The sequence below is a fragment of the Cervus elaphus genome, chromosome 18 (genome assembly GCF_910594005.1).
Source record: "Cervus elaphus chromosome 18, mCerEla1.1, whole genome shotgun sequence".
Classification (NCBI taxonomy): domain Eukaryota; kingdom Metazoa; phylum Chordata; class Mammalia; order Artiodactyla; family Cervidae; genus Cervus; species Cervus elaphus.
Window position 1 is genome coordinate 16,208,652 of NC_057832.1, and position 25,802 is coordinate 16,234,453.

General features: G+C 46.1%; 2 protein-coding genes across 12 annotated transcripts in view; one reads left to right on the top strand and one right to left on the bottom strand.

Moving 5' to 3' along the window:
• IKZF1 (IKAROS family zinc finger 1) overlaps nt 1–12,585 on the bottom strand; it is a 96,385-nt gene extending 83,800 nt beyond the window's left edge. For 4 of the 11 annotated variants that reach the window (XM_043872486.1, XM_043872485.1, XM_043872481.1 and 1 more), the window contains exon 1: nt 12,063–12,559. The gene's annotated coding sequence lies outside the window, so the exon portion shown is untranslated. Of the gene's footprint in view, nt 1–8,002; nt 8,173–12,062 lie in introns of those variants that run through there. The other 7 variants (XM_043872483.1, XM_043872482.1, XM_043872488.1 and 4 more) reach the window with 7 other exon arrangements.
• Nucleotides 897–25,156, top strand: LOC122674665 (translation initiation factor IF-2-like). Its single transcript, XM_043873184.1, has 7 exons — nt 897–1,026; nt 1,116–1,219; nt 2,245–2,417; nt 12,109–14,634; nt 19,740–19,905; nt 21,859–22,475; nt 23,225–25,156. The coding sequence occupies exons 1-4, from the start codon at nt 897–899 to the stop codon at nt 13,223–13,225; spliced, it is 1,524 nt and encodes a 507-aa protein (XP_043729119.1). The 3' UTR covers nt 13,226–14,634; nt 19,740–19,905; nt 21,859–22,475; nt 23,225–25,156.
• The last annotated feature ends 646 nt before the right edge of the window (nt 25,157–25,802 follow it).

Here is a 25,802-nt window from a genome sequence, read left to right on the forward strand (position 1 = left end):
CAAGAGACATGGGTTCGACCCCTGGGTTGGGAAGATACTCTGGAAAGGGAAATGGCAACCTACTCCAGTATTCTTGCCTGGAAAGGAAAATTCCTTGTACAGAGGATCCTGGTGGACCCCAGTCCATGGGGTTGCTCAGACACGACCGAGCACGTACACACAGCACCACAGTGGACAGAACACGAATCTTGCTGCAACAAATACTACCCTAAACTCCCAGTTTTTATCATGTTGACTTTGAACTTCTTTTTTCTATGCAAGTGATAAATATTTTACAACTTATTAAATAAAGGCCATTAAATGCCCATAATTGAGTTGGTAAGACCTGCTGGAGGAGGGCACGGCAACCCACTCCAGTATTCTTGCCTGGAGAATCCCATGGACAGAGGAGCCTGGAGGGCTACAGTCTACGGGCTTGCAAAGACTTGGACGTGACTGAGTGACTAACACACTTTTCCACTACTTAAGACTACTACAGTTTTTCTGTGTGTGTGTGTATACACAGAGAACTTTTTAGAAAAAGAGGACACTGAATGTACTGCAAACAAACTGTTGTAAAATATTTTCTTCATCTAATACTGTATGTAGCTTTTAATTGACAAATGTGCATCGACATTCTCGTTTTAAAGTTCACGCACTGTTTGGTGGCAGCGATTGATTTCATCAACACCCGACTGTATTTTCAAGTACTTTTTGATTAAACGGAAAAAATGTTTCCTAAAGCCCAGCTAGCTGATACGTCCCCAGCCCAGTGCTGCCAGAGAAGGTACCTTCCAGCTGCGGCAAGGACCCTCCAGGTTTCTTGCTGGGCAGGATCTATCCACACCGCACCACCCTTTGTGCATCAGTCCGTTCAGGTGGGGAGATGTGAGGACAGGTCACAAAGCAGCAAGAGGATGCTCTGGGTGCAGCGGAGGCCAGACCCGGCTCTGCTGGGCGGGCACCTGTGCCCATGTGCCCTGAAGGGGCAGAGCGTGGGCACCTCCCTGAACCCAGCCCTGCCTTGGCGCCCACTGGCAGTGGACAGTGGGTGCAGTAGAGAGCAGACCCCGAGAGCAGAGGACCCAGGATCTGAGTTGCAGGCCTGTCTCCATTTCCCCTGAATGCCTGCACAGAGCTCCGTGAGCTCATCGGCCTCACTCAGCCTTCCAAGCAGCTCCTCAACCAAGCCTACATGGACCCCGTCAGCTGGCCTGTGGTCCGCACCAGGGCCGGGGCTGTACCTTTGCTTGGACGAATGCTCAGTTGTCACCATCATTTCGAAATTCCTAAGAATTAGGGCACAGTCCATGGCAGTCCTGTGATTCCATGGCTTGTCTTTCTGACATCACGAGGTGGGGAGTGGGGTAGTTTGACAATTTCCCTCAAACTTCCTCAAGATCTAAATTTGCATCTCTTGGGACTAAAAAGTAATGAGGTGTTTTTGTTTTTGTTTGGTAAAGGTGACTTTGCTCTTATGCAAAGACCAAGAAATAATCTGACAATGGAAAACTATCTGAAGGAGAGGAAATACCAGCCCCCACCCCAAGACCTAGTTGCCAAGGGGGGCTCGGGAGGCTGTCAAAGGGAACAGTGAAATAACCCCACCCCCGGGAACACCAACCAGGCTCTCTTGTTTCTTTTCAGACACGTGGAAGCAGTGCCCAGTGTGGAGTGGAAAAGGGATTCAGGCCTGCTCTGATCTCAGTACAAAAGCTGGCAGTCAGGAAGAAGCGTTCATCCCCAGAGTGTCTTAACCCCACATTTTCACAAACCTGCACCTAAACCCAAACCAAGAACTGCAGGCCTGTCCAGGGAGACACCAGAGGGAACGCTTCCTTCATAGGAGCGCTGCCATTTTCTGCTCGTATGGGAACCCCAGGGATCCGAGGCTGCAGCTCACATAGAAATGAGAGAACACAGCAGGTTCAGTAAATACCTGCCACCGGGTGGTTCTACAGACATGAATGCTTTTATTGTGTCTCCGGAGCGTGCAGTCCTGAATCTCACACACGGGGAAACAGATGCAGAGATAAAGGACAGCCAGCGTGACAGGGCGGTCAAGGGCCGTCCCTCCAGGAGGCAGAGCAGGAGTCAGGATCCTCACTCGCCCTTCTTCTGCTGGGATGGGGTCCCTAAGCCAGGAGCCCCATCTCCCGCCAAGCCGCCACCCTCTCTGAAGTTGGCACGGGACAAGTCTGGAGAACAGGGGGCAGTGGGGACCACACACAGAGGCTCACAGCACCTCTGCCCCCACGCGCCCAGGGCCAGGAGAGCTGGAGCCTCGCAGGGGACGGTGAAACCTTCGGCAAGCCCCCTCCTCGACCTCAGCTGCCTTTCGTCCTCCCCGCCCACGGGAGCTGGAGCCTGGCTGCCTCCGAGGACAAGCATCCAACAGCCCTGGGCAGTTGTGGCTTCTGGGCATGTCTCCAGGACAAGTGGCCCATTCCTACCCGCCCGAGAGCAAGCAGCCCGAACCACGGCTCAGCCAGAGCCGGGGACCCTGCGGGGGCTGCTGCTCCAGGGAAAGGCCAGGATGGTCCCCAGGCCCTCTTAGCCTCTTCACAGCCCCTCTCTTCTTTTCTCTCTGATGGAAAACTCTCCTCATAGCATTTGCTCTGAGACGACAGGACTTTTCCACAATCCAAGAAAGGTGAGTCTGGATTAATGAAGTCAGAAGTAAAAGCCAGATGCTTGTCAAGAACCCCAACTTGGTGACTTCCCAAACCACCCCGATTAAGGGCCGTTAAAGAGTTTAGTACACAGCCCGCCAAACGAGCCGCGATGGACCACAGACAGTCCCTCAAAGTCAGCCCATTTGCTGGTAGCACACAGTTCTTCTACAAACTTTAAAAAGACCATTCCTTGGGGTTTAAACAGCATACATCATTTTTTCTTGTTTTGAGTTTCTGTTCATTTCTTGAGTACCTTATATAAGGCCAGAAAGAGAAGGGAAAGGAAAGGACGTTGGCGTCAGTCAGCCTTCTTGAAGTAACTGCCACGTGCCTGGCATTTAACTGCCAACCCCCACAGGCGTGGACATCCAACCACCTTGTACTCTGTTCCATCCGAGCGCCCAGCAGAATGTCCAGGGCAGATCTGGTACTCAATCCCCACCTGCTGTGTGTGCATCTTTAATCCTTACATCTAAACTGCACTCTTCTGATACGGGATCCACATTATTCTATTTTATAGATGAGAAAACCAAGGCTAAGAAAGAAGTGTCCTGCCCAAGGTCACGCACCTAAACAGACAACAGAGCTGCGATGTGAGCCCAGGACCACTCGGGCAGTGGTCCCCAATTTTAAAAGTACAAATGGACCAGAAACGGGTGTTACCCGTATCGTCACAGAAAGTAAGCAAGCTCTTTGTAATACTTTGCAATTAAGGCAAACTCCATGACAAAACTTCCACAATACAGTTAAATTCTGGTTATTTGGTCAAATGGATGCTATTGATTATTTTCCTCCCTGATGAGTGAGGTTGCACTAGAGATACCTTTGGGGTTATTTCCTTACATTTTAAACAATACTTATTTTGAAGGGGGAAACAGGCCAAACCTATAGTCTATTTAAAATGTGTTAGGTCACAGACCTCTTTAATAGCATTCATTCTTCCTGCTGAGAGAAAGTCTTTTCATCTTCAGGCTGGTAGATTTTATTTTCGAAAATCTACCCTATTGCTGTGAATTACACCATATCTTAAAAAAGGAAATGTTCCACGAGAAAGCAAAGGCAATATGCAGGGTCTTTGTGTCTGATTCCGGAGACCTTAGAGGTTTTCCTAACAACTTGACAAAACAGATTGGGAGAAGCTAACAACTTCAGAGTCCTCTTATTTCATTTCTGAGTCTTTTCATTTTTTCAAAATTAGCTGCCAGTCTACACGTTTTCATGATTATTCCACAGAGATTAGGGCTGGCGCAAATAACAATGAAAAACAAGATTTAAACAGGATGGCAGGGAATACAATTTGGCTTTCACACCCTCCCCCCATATTTAACTGAGCCTTTCACACACACACACACACACACACACACTTTTTTTTTTTTTTAACTGAGCCACAGAGAACTCTTCCTCCAGCGGTTTGTTCTACTGTGAACCTGCTTTTTGAGGGCAAATTAGCTCCCATGTGCAATTCTGTCCTCACATTTTTTTTTCCTAGGGGCAGGAACTGATATGCAAAAGAGGAAGGGTCAGGGGGAACTCAGGAAGCCTTTTCAAAATACAGCTGAAAATCCTGCTGTCTGAAAACCTTCTCAGTGAGGAAGGATTGAATACAGAACGAAAAGAACCCTGAGACTGTAAAAGCCATCACGGAGCCACCTGTCTAGAAGTAAGGCAAAGAACAAAGATGTGAGATGTTAGAAATCAGAAAATAACAGAGCAAATGGAGCTGGAGACGGTCTGTGCTTTCACAACAGCTCCAGGGCTGGGCTTCCAGTGGCCCAGGAAAGGTCCCCACACTGCGTGCCTATCGAGTGTCTGGGCCAGCTCATGTGCCCCACTGTACACTGGCTCGCAAACTGCTAACAGGAACTGCTGTTTATTCAGCAGCCCTGGAGAGGCAGACACTCAGAATTTACATATGCTTTTAGAGGACTTTTCCTGATGCTGGCCCTCATCAGAGGCCATTTCCTAAGTAGCTTCCTCAAATATAAATGGCCTTTTACACTTCATCACTTAAGTAAAAAGTCTAAGTTTAGAATCATTTTCTTCTACCCTCTTCCCGATTTTAGAAGCCTTCATGCTTGGCCAGCAACTGTGCAACAAAAGTGACACCTCTGTCTTTAAAAAAAAAAAAAAAGCAGGAACTGGCCCCAAATAATGATTTACAGGGATATTCCCAGAAGTGCTGACCTCCTACCATCATGAAGTGAAGAGACAGGGAGAACTTTTGTGTTCCTATTAGTTTCAAAGATTTTTTTCTCATTTTTTATAAAACAGATAAACACAAAGTTATTGATAACTAAGTTACTGTAACATAATTTACAGATAAACACAAATCTGAACACAGTTTTTCACTCAGCAAGGTAAGATGCTGGCATCAAGAATACATACAATATCTCCTCCTGCCTTCTTAGTAGTGAAGCTATCTTAACATACCAGTATCACTTTATGTGGAGGTGAAAAATTCAAACTTAATACTGTACATGGTAGAAAAATCCACTTATATACCTATAAAGAAAAGAAAGAAAGAAAGTGAGGTCGCTCAGTCGTGTCCGACTCTTTGAGACCCTGTAGACAGTGGCCTACCCGGATCCTCCATCCATGGGATTTTCCAGGCAAGAATCCTGGAGTGGGTTGCCATTTCCTTCTCCAGGGGATCTTCCCAACCCAGGGATCAAACCGAGGTCTCCTGCATTGTAGGCAGACGCTTTACTGTCTGAACCATCAGGGAAGCCCTACAGCACTCCCCAAGATATACCTGTCATACTGAGGTTTCTACAAATGCCTCTGGACTTCTTTGTAAAGCTATATGTTATTTAGACCCAGGGAAATAAAATTATTCTAATCCCCCAGGAGGATCTGGTGTTTACAGTCTAGACATATCTATTTATCAACAACTGAAAAGCTGTTTTTTATTTTCCTATTGACGACACCATCCCAGTGTTGTACAATCTTTTTTTTCCTTTTTTTATTTTTTGGTTTTATTTAGAAAAGTCTCTCCTGCCGAACTGGCGGGGAGACAGACTAGAGCTACAAATCTAGAAGCAAACAGAGAAAATGTGTTCTAAAGCAGCCTCACAGGGTGGTGGCTCCAGAGAGGAATGGGTGTGAACATCGATGGTTGACTCTCTGTGTTAAGGCCACGTGGTTTCTAAGCTACTGGAAAATTCTCCCTGATGGACTTGCATTCTGAGCTCAGTTCTGTTCACAACATCCCCAAATTATCAGTTGTAATGATTAAGATTATCACCAGCAATGAGTTAAAATGAAGTAATTTTGTTACAAAGATTCTTTAAAAAATCATCTCTATTCACATTTCAAAACCATGTTCAGAGTATAAAGAATGCAAAATCAAAAATCTGGCTCCTTAAATCATAGTGACTTCAGTACTCTTTGGGAATTTACTTTGGTTTCCCCAACCTAAACTGGGTTGGCTGAAGTTGAGTTCAGCCATGTCTGAGAAGGGATAAAGGAATACAAATGTATCAGATTTGGCAACAGTGATTGCTATGGACAGTAAATATGATAATAACTGAAAAGAATACCACTTGCTATTCTGAATAGGCTCTTTACTTGGACCAAATTAGCAAAAAAGTTCTAGATATCCATAGTATTTGATGATGGACAGGCAGCTTAGATGTCCTGTAACCCAACATAGGATCCCAAGGACAAAGTGCCCCACAGCATTATGCCCCACGCGTAACAAAGTCCATAAGTACATGTGCCCCAGGGGGTAGCAGGCCAACCAGGACTGCCTGTCATCAACAACCTTTAGCCCACAATGTCCTCATGCAAACCCAGGGGGTGTGGGGGTGTCGTGAGCAGAACCTCACAGAGGCTTACAACTTCCTCGTTTTCGACCTACAAAAATCAGCACATCTTTATTTATAATCAGGCAGAAAATGTTCACATCCATCAGAGAACCAAGCATAGGAAAACTCTTAACACTACAGTCAGATTTTTCTGCAGCCCTTAAATGAGCGTATTTTCAATGTTCCCCCTACCCTCAGTAAATTACCTTTCTTTTACAAAAACCTGTCTGCTCTATGTTAAACTGAAAAGTCTTGAAATTCAGGTTAAACATACACAACTCCAGAAAAAAGCGAGAAAACACAGGTAGAAACGCATTAGAAATTCCCAAATCATTTTTAAATGGTAATTAATTGCCTTATCTCTTAACAACCTGCAATAATTAGCAGTATGATTTTTAATTTAATGAAGTAGGATACACAATTTATCAGTGTTTTCACTGTGGATCTCTCTGAATATCACTTTAATTTTCTGCCCGACACAAAACTCAGCACAAGGAGGAAGAAAAGGTCACTTTTTCAGGCTCAGAGTGGGGCTCGCGCCAGGGGGTCGCTGGCTCTTTCCAGTTTCCATTAAAGCACTGGAGTTCATCAGAGTGCTTCCAAAGTCAGTTTATAAAAGATCAATCCCTCATTTTCATTTCTCCTAAAGATTCTACATTAAACATTTTCTCCATTCGGACTAAAGAGGTATCTTACATGCTATTCGTTTGCTCCAAGTGTGCCAGTGAAAATCTGATGTAACAATGAAAATTTACCAAAAGCCGATGAATATGTATTCACCCTAGAACTCCTAGCTTTAAAAGAGGGCTCTAAACCAAACCATCCAGTTCAGTTTTAGCCAGCTTCAAACTACCCAAAAAAGCTTCAGAGTGTCATTTTAGCATGTGAGCTCAATAATGGAGGCTAGAAGTCTATTTCAGTAGGTGTAAGGTTGTTTACAAATTCTTTATGTAGTTCATAGTTGTTTCTGCAAATACCACACACAAGAGACAGCGACAGAGGCACAGAGGAAGGAGGGAGAGAGGGAAAGGAAGAGACTAAGGAACAATGCTGGGACCCCCGCACACTGCACCTGCCCTCCACACCCCCCAGAAGACCCGCACCAACTGCATGTCCAACGGAGCTAACTTTTGGCGAGAACATGGCAGGAAGAGAGTCAGATTTCCTTCAGCAGTGACTTGATTGCTGAAGAAAAACGAACCATTGCACACTTGAATGAGAAAAGATGAAGGAGGCGCTTTCCACTAATTAGGACCCATTTTCAGCAATTCGTTAAGCCGTGGCTCTGCTCCGTGAGCCATCAGGAGGTGGAGCAGGGGACCCCGAAAGCAGAGAGAGCACATGGAAGGTAATGAGACTCTCCATCACCGGAGACAGTCAGCGGGAAGCCGGCAGGGGCTGGGGGCACAGGCTACCCCGGGGAGGGAGGAGGGTGCACTCTTGAAGTACCCACCTGTGCAGAGCAGCAAAGAAACCAGTGACCTCACCCAGAAGCCTGTGCCCCTCAGAGACCCGAGGGGCGGGCCTCACCCCCAATCCTACCTTGGAGGCCTGGGGCCTTCGGAGCCCCCTGGACTCAGCCACCTGGAAGGGACCCTGCCACCTCCTTCGCCAGCACCCTCCTCGCCTTCCACTGGGGCGGGGAGGAAGGTGGACCCATTTGCCAAATATGCAAAAAAGGAGGGAAGATGGTTTTCTCTCAGGAAAACACGGGCAGGAAGGGAGCCCATGCTTCCTGTCCCGACCAAAATGGGTTCAGAGATTATTAGGACGTCTGACTTGGCGGGCTTGAGGTAGGTGGGAGAGGGACCTCTTTGAGTCACCAGGCATGATGGGCTCCCCAAAGGCAGACACACTTAGCCCAGGAGAAGAGAGACATGGACAGGCTGTAGCAGGAAGGCAAGGGGCCCCCAGGCCTGGGACTTGGAGTTTTTGCCATTTTTCATGGTTCGTCCCCAGGCAGGTCACGGGAGGCACCCAAAGCATCCACACACCTGTTCATCACAGCAAGACAGCAGAAGGAAAAAAGGCTGGAAGGAAGGGGTGAGGCCATTTGCTGCAGAGAAGGCTGGGCTGCCTCCCCACCAGACCCTCCTCAGCAGTGAGCCGCCTACACACCACTCACCCAGGACAAACCAAAACAGGGTGGGCCCTGCCCACCTCTCCACTCCAGGGCGCTCCGCAAAGCTCTTTCTGTTTGCTCTGTTTCACTTGTAATAATGCAGCATTTTACTTTTAAATGTTTCGTAATGTCTTACAAATATTTGTTAGAATATCATCAAATGTTTCAAAACAGTGTCAAACACAAGCTATTAAAGCAACAACACTGTAAATGGAAGGAGCTGCAGAAAGATAACCTATGGTGTGGAGTCATTTATTAAACTGCAAGAACAACAACATGCCTAGGTCTCTATGGAAAAAAAAAAACAACAAAAAACAGTGTGGGCATCTGGTCCACCCCACAGTAAAATCAGCTCGGTTGCTCTTGCTTGAGTCTGGTTTGGGGCGGCCCACGTCCGTGATGAACTCCATTCCTGTCTCATTCCTTATCTGGATTTTAAGTGTGTGTGTATGTGTGTGTAAGGCCTATGCTCTGAAACACAATCTGCCCAAGGTCTGGATCACATGTGTGTACATGTGCCTTTTCTAAGCGAAACCAAAATGATTGGCCTCAAGGTGTTGACCTGATCAACGGTTCTCCCCTTGTCAACCACAAAGGATGGGTCACTTGTCGCTTTTACATCTTGTGTTTTCTCCCATGAGATGAACTATGCTACACACACGCCTGAGGGTTCTTCAGACACAAATAGACCAACACCAGGCAGGGACTACCGGTAACCGTCAGGGCCAGAGGGGCAGCATCTCACAGCCACAGGCAAGACTCACATTGTACACAAGCACCCGAAAACGCACGTAGAAATAGCAGAAATTAACACAACATTGTAAATCAACTATATTTCAATAAAATTTAAAAAATAGTATTTTTAAAAAAGAAATAGCAAAGGCTGCCAGTTAACCCAAGCAGCTGCTCCCTGTGAACTGGATCCACTGACATAAGTGCCCATTCAAATAAGAAAACAAAACCAAGAGTTACCCTGTAGTGAAATTATTTCACAATTACAAAGATCAGAGGAGGGAAAAGGAATAAAAAACACCTCTGAATGCTGCTGCCCTTGACCAGTTCTAGGTTAACTGCAAGTATGTTAGGCAGACACCCAAAGAACTAGCATCATTTATGCTTACACTCACCATTCCAAGGAGGAAAATCTGTTCTGTTTTAGTAAATGGTAAAAATCAAACCAACAAACCAACCAAGCCAAAAAGGAGGGTCTTTTGTCACTTAGGTCAGGTGTGTTTGATTGTTAAAACCCTTTCCCCCCACCTCCTGTGTCTCCCCATGCTGTGTGCACGCTCTCTGTGTGTCTGTATGCATACTATCACATAATGTCTTTATTTCCTGTATCTATTAATACACACGTAACCGTGAAGGATACACACAACACGTGTACGGGTGGCGTGGCAGCGTTTCTTAGCAATGACATGTAGTAGACAGCGTATATATACATCAGGTTCTCTTAAACTTTCAGAGTTTGACATTTTGTTGACAGTAGGCTTCTACACTGACCAAACATGACACATACATCCAAGCCAAGGGGAAAAGCTCCTCAAACCATAGAACCACAATCCTCAGACTCAAAGGCTCCAGTGAGAAAGATGCAGTGGCCCTAGCAGTACTGGCTGCAGGCCTCTTGGCCAGGAAATTGGCTGTGATCTTAATTTTCAACAAGGGAAATGGCTGCAAGGAAACCACCAGTTACCTTCTCTCCGGAGACTTTAGAAAAACTTCTCAAAAGACCCAAATGTAACACACACACACTTGGATTCATGGACCTTTGATTCCCATGAGACCGTGATGATGGGCTGTAATTGTCACGATGCTCCTGAATTTTGGAGGATATGTCGTTTCTCAAGATGCAGCACTTTAATTAAAATATTGATGAATTACAGAAGCACAGTGGAGTTTCTGAAACTCCTGCCTTCAACTATCACCATGAAATGGGGATGGGAGGTAGGGCAGAGAGGGGAAGAAAACCAGACCTTTTAACTCAGATACATCTTTTGGTTTTCAGCTCTGGGGACTTTGAGGCTGGGAAATACATTTTTTCCCAGGTAAAAAAAGATATAAACATGTATGATCATGGGAAGTTCTGAAACTGAATACACTACATCAAACCCAAACTGTACAGAATTTTTAAATGCCACCTCATTATGTATATCTGTGCACACAAATTATTTTTTTTAAACACATTCTGTATAATCCTGAATGTAGGCAAGTCATTTTCTGGTCAGAGATATTTATGACTACTTAAATTTTAAGCCACGGATACAATAATCCAATTTCTCACTGAAACAATTCCAACACATACAATATACATATACATTATACTTGAATTGTTCCTTTTAAAATCCCACATAAAAGATGAGTCCCAATAACCTCATCAAATAAACATCTTCCAACAAAGCAATGAACTCAAGAGGCTTGGACCTTTCCTGTATGCTTCACTCTCCTCTCAACTCAGGACCAAAGTGAACCAAGTGTTAAAATCACTTAAATTTCCATGAAAGTTTAAATGTTATGCATATTAAATATTTTAAGCTTCCTTTAAAAAAATAAACTTTAAAAAAAATAAACTTTAAACTTCCTTTAAAAAAAATAAACAGAAGTTGATCTTATGGGTAAGGAGACATTTCTTCATCACCAGTGTGTCTTCCAAGTTTAAAACAAGGTACCTCTAACCTGAGCTACCCCTTGGGGAGCAGGGTGGGGAATTCTGAGTGTGGAAATTGAGGGTAGCACAGAGGTTTGACATTCACTCCAGGGGGCTGCAGCCAGGGAGAAAGGAAACCGCATTTAAAAGCTACACTTGGAAGTGCCAGATCAGACACGCGAATCGAATCCTAACCCTTTTCACTTCTCCAGATGTCACACCCCGTGCCTCCAAATCAGAAGAAAAATTTTAAAAAGATCACACCTTCTGGAGATTCCTTAGGAATCACCAAGCATCCTAATTTTTCAAACGTATTTCACAGACAGTCGCAAGTAACCTGACACCTTTTGGCCGAGGGGTTTCCTAACCGGAGAGCCAAAACTGCACTCAGCAAAAGTACTAGCAACTTTTCAAACCGGAATAATTCCTATTCTGCAGAAAGCAAGTTCAGATTCAACCTAATTATTTTACAGAATAAGCAAAAAGCTCTCGCGTCAAAAATAAGAAAAGAAAGCTCGTTATGAATGACTTTATAAAGGCTGACTTCCGTGATCTCACTATAAAAGCGTGTATCTACTTAAACAAGATCACGTCCTCCCCCGGGGGACAGCGGGTCGGCTCACAGCGTCCCACAGCCGGCCTGCCCTGCACCTGCGGTCACAGCACGAAATGGCCACGGCTTTGACAAAAGTCAGCGCTCCCACTGTCCCCAGAAAGGAGAGGTGGACCCGAGCGAAACCAGGACTCACAAATGTGACCGCCTCCGTCTTTTCCTTCTTTCCTTCTTTTCAAATCCAAGTTTTTCTACGGACATTCAATCTGAAAACACTCACGTGGATGTGTGCGTCGCACTTTGCAGGTCCAAGACTGATCCTCAAGCGCGAAGAGCAACCTCGGATCCGGGTTCGCCCGGTGGGCCCCCTTGTCGCGGCCAATCGTCCTGCCCGGCTCGGCTGCGCTCCGCGGGGACCCAGGACCTTCGCCGCAGCGGTTGCCCGGGCGCGGGCCGCGCAGGCACTTGTTAGAGCGCCCGGCTTGCTCGGCTGCCCAGCTCTTCCCAGCTTTCTTTCACAATGACTTCCTGAAGTTGCTCACTCGCATTGTTCCCCATTTCTCCGCCGCGATCCCCACCCCCAGCCGGCCGCCACCCGGCTTTCGCGCTCGCGGCCGGTCTGCCCGTCCCGCGTGCACAGCGCCGCCCACGGGCTGCGCACCTGTGCCCCGCGCCGCGCCCCCGCGAGCCAGCGCTCAGTCACCTGCGGCCGCTTGCTCCGAGCGCCCGGGCCCGAGCGCGCGCCCGTTACCCGCGCTCCGCAAACTTTGTGGCTGCGCGCCACACCGGTCCCGGCGCGCCCTGCCCCGCCGCTGCCTCGCCCCGCGTGCACGCTCCGGCACCAAACGGGACAGAAGCGAGGAGGGGCGTGGCGCGAGCAGGACTAGGACAGGGACTGAGACAGGGAGCGGGACTGGACGCGGAGCCCGGCACGGTGCGGGACTCCGAGCGGGACTTGGAGAGGGATTCGGGTCGGGGCGCGGCGCCCCAGCCGCCCGTCGCTCGCTCACACGGCGCCGTCCCGAGCGCAACTCCCGGGCAGCGTCCGCAAACTTTGGCACCGCGCGGGGCTGGACCCTGCCCCACCAGAACACTGGCGAACAGGGAAGCGGCAGGCACGGGCCGTACCTGCTGGCGCCGCCGCCCGCTGCATCCCGCTCGCCGGCACTGGGCCCGCTGGGCGCGCCGCCGCCACCCCGCGCGCTGCGCGCCCCGGCCCTCCCCGCGCCGCCGTGCTTCCTCATCCCACCGCTGCCCGGCAAGGCCAGAGGGTCCGCCACCGCGCCGCAGGACCCGCGCTTAACCCCTGGGGGTGCGGCGCGGATGGCGGGTGGGGGGCTGCTGGTCCTGGGGCTTCCTCCCGGGGACCCGCAGCCTTGCGCCCCGGGCCGCTCGTCGGGGCACCCGCGTGCTCGCCCTACCCCGGGACTCGGAACCCAGTGAAGCACTTTTCCACTGCCCGCCCGGCTTCGCTTCCCTCCAGCTGGGCCCACTTGGCTCCCTGGTTCTGGCTGCGACCCCAGTTTATGAGTGCCCACCCGAGGGGGTGGGAAAAGTTGATCCTTCGCAAGTGAGGGGAAGGTGCGATTCATTTTCCCAGACAACCAATGGAATACCTCTCGCCTCTCTTCCCTCCCACCCGCTGGAGGCAGAAGTCAGGACCGCGCCTTCAGGCTTGGCCTGTGTGCACACGCGAGTGTGAAGGGGCGGCGGCGGTGGAGCGGGCACGGAAGGCAGAACTGTACCCCTGCTCCTGGTCTCTCTGCGCCTCAGCCTCGCCCTCCGAGGGCCCCGAAACACGAGTGTGAGGCGCTGTGTGTCAATTCAAACAGGAACGGCAGCTCTGAGGCTCACCTCTGCGCCCCCCGCGAAGCATCCATCATTCTGATTAGTCAGGCCCCCCGACAGGAGCCTGGCGAGAGTGTTCAGCCTGAGTAGAAGAGTCATGAATCCAACAGATTCGTCCTGAGTGCCACCACCCCCTCCCCCAGGCGCCGCCTTAGGAACTGAGTGGCAAGAGCCAAGGTCTCGGCCCTTCAAGACTTGCGGGGACACAAAGCGAAGATAAATGCTGAGGCATCCCTAACAGCAGGAGAGACACACCCGGTCTTTCCGTGGGAAGAGCAAGAAAGGGCGCTGTGGCCCCGAGAAAGGGGCCGGGCCGGCCTTCCAAGTGGGGCGAAGGGAATGTGCAGCTGAGCGAGGCCAGGGAAGCCTGAGGGGCATATAAGGAGGCTGCTGGTGGCAGGGCTAGGGGCCCTGTTGACCACCTTGGCCTCTGCCATTCCTGGATGAAGTCTTTGAGCTACAAACAACTTCTACTGAACTCTTCCTCGACCGCTTCAGCAAGAACACTGCTCAGTTCCTCCTGAAATTCCCCTGTGCTGAACGGAGCCAGTTAACTCCCCGCTTAAAGCCCAGGGGAGGTGGGATTTAAAGCCCACCTTAATTCCTAGTCCTTCCCTTACCTGTATGACTTCCGACAAGTTATTGAAACTCTGTGATTGTAGTCTTTTTTACGTGCAAGAGAAATCTACTTTATCCTAAAGAGTCCTTATCAGGATTAAATGAGACAATAAACGCTGCGGGGCCCCAGAGGAGACATGATGCAGTGAAGGGGTCCTGACGCACCTCCAGGTCTTGAATGAGTGTGGCACTCATCTCTTTAAACGTGTGCCGTGGTCCCCAGGAGTGCATGTCAAGGACTACCAGGCTCACCCTCATCCAACCAATGCAAAGCACATCCTGAAGCAGTAGAGCATGAGGCTAGGAACGCAGACGGTTTGACCGTGTGATCTTGGCCCAGGTCCTCAACCTCTCTGAGCCTCAGTTTCCCCATCTATACATTGATGGTAATCATATACGCTACTTCCTGGAATTGTTGGTGGATAAAGCTCACTCTAGGACTTCCCTGTATTTCAAACAGTAAAGAACCTACCTTCGATGCAAGAGACCAGGGTTCGAACCCAGGGTTGGAAAGTTCCTCTGGAGAAAGGAATGGCAACCCACTCCAGTATTCTTGCCTGGAGAATCCCATGGACAGAGAAGCCTGGTGGGCCACAGTCGGTGGGGTCGCAGGGAGTGGGACACGACTGAGTGACTAACACACAAAGCTCACTCTATATGGAGGCTCTTGTCATATGCCTAGGTAGAGGAGGACTCTGTGAGCAGTGATTAATAGTTATTATTAACCCTACTATTATTGACCTGTCTTGTGTACCACTTAAAAGAGGTGGACCAGAAGGAACCTGGTATATAATCTGGGCCTGTGGATAGACTCTATGGGGCCAGAGAGAACCCTTCCATCAGAAGTTAAAACTGATGTAGATAATGATTAAAGCATATTAGAGGATCTATATTGGGGTAGGGGATTTTAAAAAAAGGTTATTACAGTATTATATGAAACCATGTGTGTGAAACTTTTAAAAATTGCAAAGCACCATAGAATTTAAAGAATCATTCAGAAATTGTTTTGTGGAGTTTGCTCAGCGTTCAAATGTTCTTTTTTTTTTTTTGTCATACATTGATATGAATCAGCCATAGATTTACACGTATTCCCCATCCCGATCCCCCCTCCCACCTCCCTCTCCACCCGATTCCTCTGGGTCTTCCCAGTGCACCAGGCCCGAGCACTTGTCTCATGCATCCCACCTGGGCTGGTGATCTGTTTCACCATATATAGTATACATGCTGTTCTTTTGAAATATCCCACCCTCACCTTCTCCCACAGAGTTCAAAAGTCTGTTCTGTATTTCTGTGTCTCTTTTTCTGTTTTGCATATAGGGTTATCATTACCATCTTTCTAAATTCCATATATATGTGTTAGTATGCTGTAATGTTCTTTATCTTTCTGGCTTACTTCACTCTGTATAATGGGCTCCAGTTTCATCCATCTCATTAGGACTGATTCAAATGAATTCTTTTTAACGGCTGAGTAATATTCCATGGTGTATATGTACCACAGCTTCCTTATCCATTCATCTGCTGATGGGCATCTAGGTTGCTTCCATGTCCTGGCTATTATAAACAGTGCTGCGATGAACATTGGGGTGCATGTGTCTCTTTCAGATCTGGTTTCCTCAGTGTGTATGCCCAGAAGTGGGATTGCTGGGTCATATGGCAGGTCTATTTCCAGTTTTTTAAGAAATCTCCACACTGTTTTCCATAGCGGCTGTACTAAGGGAAGAAAGTGGTCTCCCTGTCCTATTCCTCCTCCATCTTAGCTCCTCCCCCGTCTAAAGAATCATTCAATAGAAAATAAATTTAAAAATAATAATTTTTAAATAAAAGCACATTGGAGGAGAAAATATGCCAGTGGAAATTGAAACAGGCATGATCCTTAAAAATTTTATAGGTCTCAATTCATTTTGTTCCTTTAGGAGTACATGTATATAGCTGTTTCCATAATGTTAGAGTATTAAAAAATAGCTTCCTTCATTCAGACAATAATTGTTAAATTACCATTTTTTTCTTTTGAGATAATCTTATCAAAAGAATAAAAAGCACCTATAGAATTAATCAAAATCTACTTATTCAGAATTTACTGTAATAATGGAGTTAGACACTGCTGTTCTGGCAGAGCCTGGATGGCATTTTAAAGGAGAGTGAGTTTTATGGAGGAAAAGGATAGGGGAGGTGATAAGATATGATTTTGTTTCATACTAGCTATGTGAGTCTTGGCAAATTCTTAATGTCTCTGAGTTTCAATTTGTCATCTGTGGAGTGTACCTACTTTTCCAATGATGGTGCCAGAATATAGTGAAATTAAATGAAATGACGTATGTAAGTAGTTATTATAATGATGGCATTTTTTTCTTTAAGAAAAATCTGTTAAATAGCAATGAAATGAGCATCCTTTTTCCTCCAGCAGTTGAGTAACAGTAAGTATATTGTTAAATAACAGAAAAGTTTTTTGTTAAAAAGAAAACCTGAAATTCTATTATCTTTCTGTAATGTGAAACTCATACAGACAACATGGTTTTGCCTGAAAAGGATCATGGACTTGAGGAAAAACACCAAGGACTTGGGTAAAACTTTTGCAATAAGGGCCCTGCTGCTTTGGTTTCTTTTCCTCAGCTTTTATCATCTCCAGCTTCTGCATCTTCCGTTTCTGAAAATCAAAAGTTTCCAGCCCGGAGCAAGGTCCTCAATCCTTTTTTTAGGGCTCACTCCTTGAGTTCGGCTCTTTCCAATCACCAACTGCTGGTTCCCACTTTATTTCTGGAAGTGAAGATCCAGGATGCAGAAAGGGGGCAGGGCGGGGAGCTCCTGCAGAACCAAGACTGTCCAGCTGGCAGGGACCCAGAAGAAGACCCCCCAGGGTGCACCATGTCCTCTCTGGAGGATCCATGCCTGCTAAGTCACTCAGTCGTGTCCGATCTGTGCGACCCTATGGACTGTAGCCCACCAGGCTCCTCTGTCCATGGGATTCTCCAGGCAAGAACACTGGAGTGGGTTGCCAGGCCCTCCTACAGGAGATCTTGCTGACCCAGGGATAGAACCCACATCTCTTATGTCTCCTGCGTTGGCAGGCGGGTTCTTTACCACTAGTGCCAGCTGGAAAGGAAGACTCTGTGACTCCTGGCTTTGAAACCTGAGAAGTTCAGTACTTCCGCTGATCATTCACAACTCTGACTCTGAGTTTTGAATCAAGGAGGTGAAGTAAGTGACAACCAAATCCTCCCCGTTGTATGATATTTCTTTCACTTTATTCCCTTTGGTATTGTAAGGAGAAAATGCTTAGGTTATCAAAAACAGTGACTTTTTATCATTATTTATGGTTAGAAGCAACTGAAAAACAAACTGAGTCTGATGTAATGATTTGGAGATGATAGATTCACTCAAAAACTTTCTGGTGAAAAGGTTTTAAAAAAATGTTTTGTATGAATGTTCTGTATAAGTAAAGGTAGATATTGATGTGACCAGGACAGACCAGAATAAAGAAAACCAGAGGGCTGAATGTCACGCATCCTCCCCCACCCCACCCAACTGTGGGTTGTATAGGGTAGGATCAGGATTGAAGTTCTACTGCTGGAGGTGTCACACCTTCTGTTGGGATGCATTTATTCATTTATTCAAAGAACATGTATCTATTAAGTGCCTACCATTGTGGGTGACAAAATTTGAGAGACGGGGAGTCCCAATAAAACATCAGATGTGATCTTATCCCTTAAGGGCCTCCCGCTGCTAACCCAGAAAAGCAGAAACAACTTCATTTCAATGTGAAACGTGTGGTGGCAAATTCAAACAAAGAGCCTGTGGACACACAGAGGGAGAAGCTGCTCAGTAGTCCTTGAGCTGGTGAAGGAAATGCTGAGCTTCTCTCCCTGTGGGGGCTTCAGAAGAGCTTTCTCAAAAAAGGCAATTAGCCAAAAACTGATTTGTTGTTGTTCAATCGCTAAGTCATGTCTGACTCTTCGTGAGCCCATGGACGGCTCCCCTGTCCTCCACTACCTCCCGGAGTTCGCTCAGATTCATGTCCATTGAGTTGGGAATGCCATCCGACCATCTCATCCTCTGCTGCCCCCTTCTCCTTTTACCCTCAATCTTTCCCAGCATCAGGGACTTTTCCAATGAGTTGGCTGTTCGCATCAGATGACCAAAATACTAGAGCTTCAGCTTTAGCATCAGTCCTTTCAATGAGTATTTAGAATTGATTTTCTTTAAGATTGACTGATCTGATCTCTTTGCTGTTCAAGGGACTCTCAGGAATCTAGCTATTTCTGCATTGTATAGCAACTTTCCCTTTTCAGTGTTAAAAAGTCATAAATCTTTCCTATCCAGTCTGTAGAGGAAGTGGGTTGGTTTTGGAGAGGGGATTGAGTTTTGGGACTCTACAGCAGAAACCATCCTGAAAATCTTGGTATCTCTCCCAGGCCCATGTAAGGCCACAGTGGGATCTTGGTTGAATTATGTCACCATTCTAAGCATCATATTCTCATTTGTATCTACAGCAGAGTCAATCCTGCATCATGGAGTTGACTTAAAGATTAAGAGCCTGGATGTAAGTCTTTAATCCTAACTATCTGTGATAGTCCACCCTGCTCCCTTTCCTGGAGGGGTCCAGGTGATAACCAGCAGAAAACAGGTGAGAAAGAAGGCCCAGTGCCCAGAAGGATTCGTAGCTGGGACTCACCTGACCAAATTGCAAATTGATTGTTTCTTTATCTGAGAAGATCTGGGAAGAAGTAATTCAAAGTGATTGGTGCAAAGTGAGGCTGATTCCAGGAATAATGAGCACTGATCTACGGTTTTAAAGTCTACTAAAAATGCCCATAAACGTTCCTTTTGACCCTGATGATATTGGGAGCTAGAAGTCCATGAGGCCATGTTTGCCAGATTTTTTACTATCTCAAGGGCTTCTCAGTCTCCTTACTGAAATGCCAGAGTTCCTCAGACAAGGCCCTGGACATAGTTTTCAGTGTAATGTGTATCTTGACATCTGCAGCTCACATCTTCCTCTGAAATCCGAATTTGTGCGTCTTACTTGGATGCACAATTTGGCTTGGTCTAATTGACTTCTCACATTTACTATGTCCTCAAACCAAATCTCTGATCTTTCCCCTCAAACCTGTTTCATCTTATCTAATAGCAACTGAAAATTGCTGGGGCCAAAAATCTTGAAGACATCCTATATGTCTCCTTCTCTTCCCATCCCATCTACTAGGGCCTCCTGCTGGCTCTGCCTCTGACAGGCATCCAGAACCCAACCCCCTCTCATCTCCATGGCAACCACACTGGTCCAAACTACTGTCACCTTCCATCTGCAAGCTGTGGTCCCGCCTAGTCCCTCTCCGTTTCTGTCCTTGCCCCTCACGGCTCTTGGGGAGAGCCCGAGGAACTCCGAGGTCAGCCTGTGCACTTTGCCAGTCAGCGTGCCAACTCCGAGGAAGGAAGTCCTGAGGATGTGTGCTTTTTCTCTCCCTCCTCATGTCTCTCCTCTATGTCTCATGTGCAGCTCCATGCCCCTTGCCCACTGGTCTCCAGCCACTTTGCTCTGCTGCTCCTCAAGCATCCAGACCAGCTCCCTGTCCTCTGGGTGCCTGCCTGCCTGCCCTCCTACCTTCAGATCTTTGCTCCGACATCATCTTGGCTCAGAGACCGTCACTTCTACCCTCTATAAGGTACAGCAACACTCCCCCCACCCCGCCCAAACATCTCCTGCTCTCCTTTATATTTTTTCCCCTCCAGCCCTTATCATCTGTAACATGTTGTAAAGTTAACACTTACCTTGTTTTCTGGCTCAGTTGCTCAGTTGTCCCCAACTCTTTGCAACCCCATGGACCGCAGCACGCCAGGCCTCCCTGTCCATCACCAGCTCAGATTTCCCCCTGTGTTTCCTCAGTGCCTGAACTGTGACCAGAACAGCTAACCACTGTTTCCATTTATGAGTACAACTTTTGAAGGGTTAGTCTGACTTCTCTAACTCAGGAAAAGCAGTTTTACTTAAATCAAACAACAAAGAGTTGTCGTCTTTGTTTTCCAGTCTGCATAGAAACTACTTTTTATTGGCCTTAGACCTGGAAGGACCTGCCTTCTCTTTGTTCCTCAGTCCATCTGGGGCACCAAGGTCATGCATGTTGGAGGGTTTCATCTTCATCTGTTCTAGTGCTTCATCAGCGGTGATAACCGCAGCACAGAAAGTTCTGCCTTTCTTTCCTTCTTGGGCCTGTAGAGAATTTGACGTTTTATTTCATGCTATCCTTATGCATATATTATTCTGCTCATTTTAAGCTATTTTCCAAAAAGGAGACAAAGAATAATTTAAAAATGCAACTCCAGATTCATAATGAACTTTTTCTAATCCTATTTGAGTTGTGTTGTGCCGGATGATGATCCTTTGTTTCTACTGGATCAGAATATAGGGACAGGAGTCAGTATTTATCTAAGTTGGTGATTTAAGAATTATTTAAAGATATAATATATTCTGTAACTACTCACAGACTGATGGATATCTATTCTTTTAGTATTTATTTGCAATAGTCTTATTACTTGCAGATATGTTTTCCTAACGAAGAAAAAGAACTCATTTTCTATGATATGCATCTCAGAACCTGGCAACTTTATTTCCACTTCAGAGCTCAAACACACAATTTCCTTTAGCTTAAACAGTCTTCTGCAATTAAACTGAAGGGTTGGTTTCTCATTATAATATCCCTTTATTTTCTATGATTATATCTCATAAACATTCTCTGCCAAGCAGCGTGTTTCCAGTATGTTGTAGTAAATGTCCCTGCATTTTATGAGAAGGGGTAATGTTGTATTGATTGATTGATAGATAATGTAGCAAAAGCCACTGTTAATACTTGTTGGTCCAAGTTGAGATGGGGGATTTTGTGTGTTTGTAAGATGATTGATGGTCGTTGGAGACATGGTCCACAGTCATTGAAAGATGACAAGCTGTGTGACTAACCTGAGGATACAGCTGAGAGATTTGGCCCCATTGGCTCAGATGTAGAGTGCACATGGGCATTTATTGTCATTCAATCACTATTACAGATCAATAGGAACTGGGTGTTGGTTTAATTCTTTTATTATCAGATGATCTGTGAAGCACAAGTGAGGTCAACCTTGCTCCTTGCTCCTCTGGTCTGTGAGCAGTCCTTTGTTCACCTCCAAAGATTGATGTCCTTTGAGCTGGAGAGCCTGATGGAGCAACGTTCTCACAGCAGGTCCAAGTCCGGCGGTCGATAATCAGGCACTTAAATCTGCCCCTCCGCTAGAGCAGCGCTTCAGTCATCACCACCAGGATATGAGATACTTGGCTCCCCAGCGCATATTTCTTGCACGTTCCCGGTGCGCCTGTGGGCTTCAGTGCCAGCTACGGGCGCCTAGGCAGCAGTGAGGCGGCATGGGCAGTGCTCAGTGATTTATGTTTGCATGGTTTTGAGCTAGTCAGCAAAAAGCTCCATCCACCTTCCTTCTCCTCCCCAGGAAATTGGACCACGTTATCATTCTTATTTTGTGGATGAGGAAACTGAGGTGAGGGAGCCTCCCAAAATGAGGAGATCGCAAAAAGAGACAAAATTCCTTTTAGATGATCTGAAAGTGACATTTGACATCTGATCTTCTAACAGGTGGTGTTGAGCATTTTGAAGGCTTGGAAGAAATGCTACCTTGTGGAAATATGCCCACCAGTGGAAAACACTGCTGCCCACCGTGATGATACCATTTTACTCTCCGAGTATATTTTTTCATCTAAGGCTTGGCAAGCTGGTTGACGTAGAAAGGCTGATGGGATTTATTTCTTGCTCTGCTTCCTCTTGATTAAGTTGACAACTTTTTTTTTTAATTTAATTTTTTGACCGCACTGTGCAGTATTTGCGGTCTTAGCGCCTTGCTCAGGGTTCAACCCCATGCTCCCTCCAGGGGAAGCTCAGAGTCTTTACTGGACCACCAGGGAAGTCTGTCCCCTTGATCAAGTTAGACAGAGAAGCACCCACAGTCACCGCTTATGGAGTTACCAAAGCTCAGCCCCCACAGCCTTGGAGTGATAACCAACAATACATTCGGGAGAGTGTACTACATGCCTAGCTTCCTCCAGGATAGGCTTGCACCAGAATTACTTCCTAGATATAATAAATTTAGGAGCTTCCCAGAGTGGAACTGACAGCAGAGGCAAAAACTGTCAACCCATCTCCCCCCATGGTGACGGAAAACTTCACGTTTTCCCAGCAGTGCATTAGGCAGCTCGGTAAGAACTCACGGTTGTGCGTGCCTTGAGACTTCACGTCTTCCATTAACCAGTTCTAAGACAGAAGACCAGTGTCTTTATTCCCCATGTTGTTGAAGTACTTTACATAGGCTTTAACCCAGTTGCTAAATTGCTTGAATTTGTTAAATGTACAAAAGGGCCTCCTCCCCGTTGATGGAGGAAAAGTAGATGTTTGATTAAGTAGATAGCTAGATGTGCTTTTTTTTCTCCCCATCTGGATGTGCTAAGGGGGTATGTTTGAAACTTAGCACTCAGTTCATGCCTTTCATAAGGGGAGGAAAGAGGGTATTTAACAAGGTTCATAATGACAGAAAAAGGAATTGACGCCACAAAAGAAAAAGAATCATCCTAGCATTTCATGACAGTTCACAGACAGATGTCGTTGGCTAAGTGAGAATCTCGTAGACGTGGGGGTAATATACACCTTATATGCATATGGATTAGTGAAAGCAGACTGTCAAGTCGGTGAGTGTGAGATTGTCAAATATGAGACATAGCTGCAGAAAACCTGGAGAACGACTTAATATTTATTTCTTCTCTTAAAGACCCAATCCTGTTGTCTTTTCACAGACAAAAGACTGAGTACTTTAAGAACTAAGGCAGGTCAAGGGTAGGATGAAATTAAAGTGTTCGATTGGGGCCTCCTGAGCATACCAGTGTTAGTAATTGATTCCCCCTGAAGTGTGTTTTTCTTCTTATCCTATGCACACCATTTTCTTTTGTTTCAGGAGACCTTATCTCATCCAACAGACCTGTATCTGATGCCATCTTCCTGATGTCCATGATGAGAGACTTCTACAATTGCAGTTGATGGGACCCCAGATGGAACAAGTTATCTTTAAAGTCCCTTGAATTAGCTTGACCATGGTGGCCAACCCTGTCCAGGTGATTTTAGGCTCTGGACAAGAAGAGATACTTGAGAGAAGCATCATTGGTCTTCTGAGCTTTGGCATAGGTTGGGTAGGTGGAGAGTGTCACCAGCCAGGGACTGTGTGGTTTGGTTGGGTAGGTGAAGAGTGTCACTCACATGAGTCAGGAGACCTGGCTCTGGCCATGATTCTCTCTCCAGCCTCAAGTAAGTCATTCAGGTCATCTTCCTATGTTCTGGGCCCTTCATTCGTAAGATTGGAGTGGTTGACACTTCTTCAGTCTCCCTTAATGATCCTCCATGACCGATTTAGGTTTGGGAGAGTTTTCCTGTGGGCTTGCACAGACCTGAGAAGAACCTAGGAGAATGACTCTGCAGGTTCTTGGCCCCTGATCTCTAAGTCTGTCCCCCACCCCTGTCTTGCACTGCCTTCACAGAAGGTCCCGGGCATTGAGGGCTAGCACTGCTAAAAGCAATTAGAACTTATCACACCCTGAAACATGCACAAACGCAACCACTCTCTCCATCACCTGCTAACCTACACAGACTGAACTCCTTCAGCCAAGCCTGGATGGTGTGACTTCAGGACTGTGTGAGCAGAAGTGAAGAAGTAGACAGTTCTCTTACCTGAAGTGTTATTAAGACAGATGTGTGCTGGAGAGAAAGATCCCCCAGCCTGTGCAGTGCCCTCACAGAGGCTGGGTGTTTCTTGCTTGCAGCAGGATCTTCCTGGGAAAGTCCTCCTGAGTAAAAGGAGAGAGGTGGCTGGTAAAGACAGAACTCTCAGGAAAGGCTTCCTCCTGCATATGCAAGGGGGAGGTTTAAGGAGGATGAGTTAACATCAGACTGAAGTCAGTGTATTGATCTGGGGGAATTCTACACTCTACTGTGAGTTAGGCAGTCAGTAAATAGGAAATACTTTGGGGAAAACCCATAACTTCTCCCAAATGCCTGTGTGAATGCCTACAATGTGGAAATTAGCAGGGAGACCCTGAGATCTCAGCACATGCTCTCACTGCAGCTAGAACTATTGAGCAGAAACTGAAGAGAGGCCATGAAGGTCAGAACTACAGCTGCCTGTAGGCTCAAAGGCCTCCGATCATTTGATGCTCAGGAAAGAGATTGTGATGACTGTGTAGAGAACATCTGAGTGGAGCAAAAATTCTTTGTAGGAAAGGAGAGTCTGCTAAGAATGATAGAAATGTGCAAGAAAGAATGCAAAGTAAATAGATGAGATTGTCTCCAGTGAAATAGGCAAAACAGCCTTAGGAAAATGACCTGGGGCTGGTATTTTGAATTGAAGATGTATCATCCAAAATGATTTCACATTGGGAAAATGGCTTATAGTTATGTGCCAAAATGTCCTTATCAATTAGAGGTGCCTACTGGTGTATTTATGGGTAAGATGAGCCATGCTTTAAAATACTCCAGCAAAACAACAATTATAAATCAATAAAAGCAGTTGAGGAGTAGAACCAGGTTGGTAATATCTTTGATAACTGTTGATGAGGGTGATGGACATATAGGGATTCATTGTATGATTATTTTCATATATATTTGAAAATTTTGTGATAATATTTCTTAAAAAAGGAAGAAAAATGGTGAGGAGACCACTATTTAAATCCAAATGATATTTTGAGATCGTATTTGCAATGAATATGGAAAAAGGTCTCTGTATCAGTCGGTTCAGTCACTCAGTCGTGTCTGACTCTTTGGACCCCATGGACTGCAGGATGCCAGGCTTCCCTTTCCATCACCAACTCCTGGAGCTTGCTCAAACTCATGTCCTTTGAGTCAGTGATGCCACCCAACCATCTCAGCCTCTGTTGTCCCCTTCTCTTCCTGCCTTCAGTGTTTCCCAGCATCAGGGTCTTTTCTAATGAGTCAGTTCTTCTCATCAGGTGACCAAAGTATTGGGGCTTCAGAGTCAATCCTTCCAATGAATATTCAGGACTGATTTCCTTTAGGACTGATATATATATAGGTCTCTATATACATATTAATATATATGCTCATATACAAAGAACTGTTAGAAATTAATAAAAAAAGACAAAGAAGCTAACTCGGTAAGAATGGGCAAATCACTTAATTATGCAGCTTACAAAAGAAACAAAAAAGGTTATTGAATACAAGAAAAAAAATTCAGCTTTAGTAGCAATTAAAAACTGAAAATTAAAATAAACTGTAAGATGTGACTTTTCATTTATCACACCTCAAAGATTGTTGTTAAAGGGATAGAGAGAGTGGGGCTCCTTGGAGGTATTTATAGAGTGGATTAGCATTGCATGTGAACATAAATCAAAATGTAAAATGTGTTCATTTTACTTTGTGACTTCAGGGAATGCATTCTCAAAAGCTAGGTGTGTGTGTGTAAAGTTATGTTGTTCATTCATTAGAATGAGGTTTTTAGAAACAGAAATAGAAAACACTAAATATTT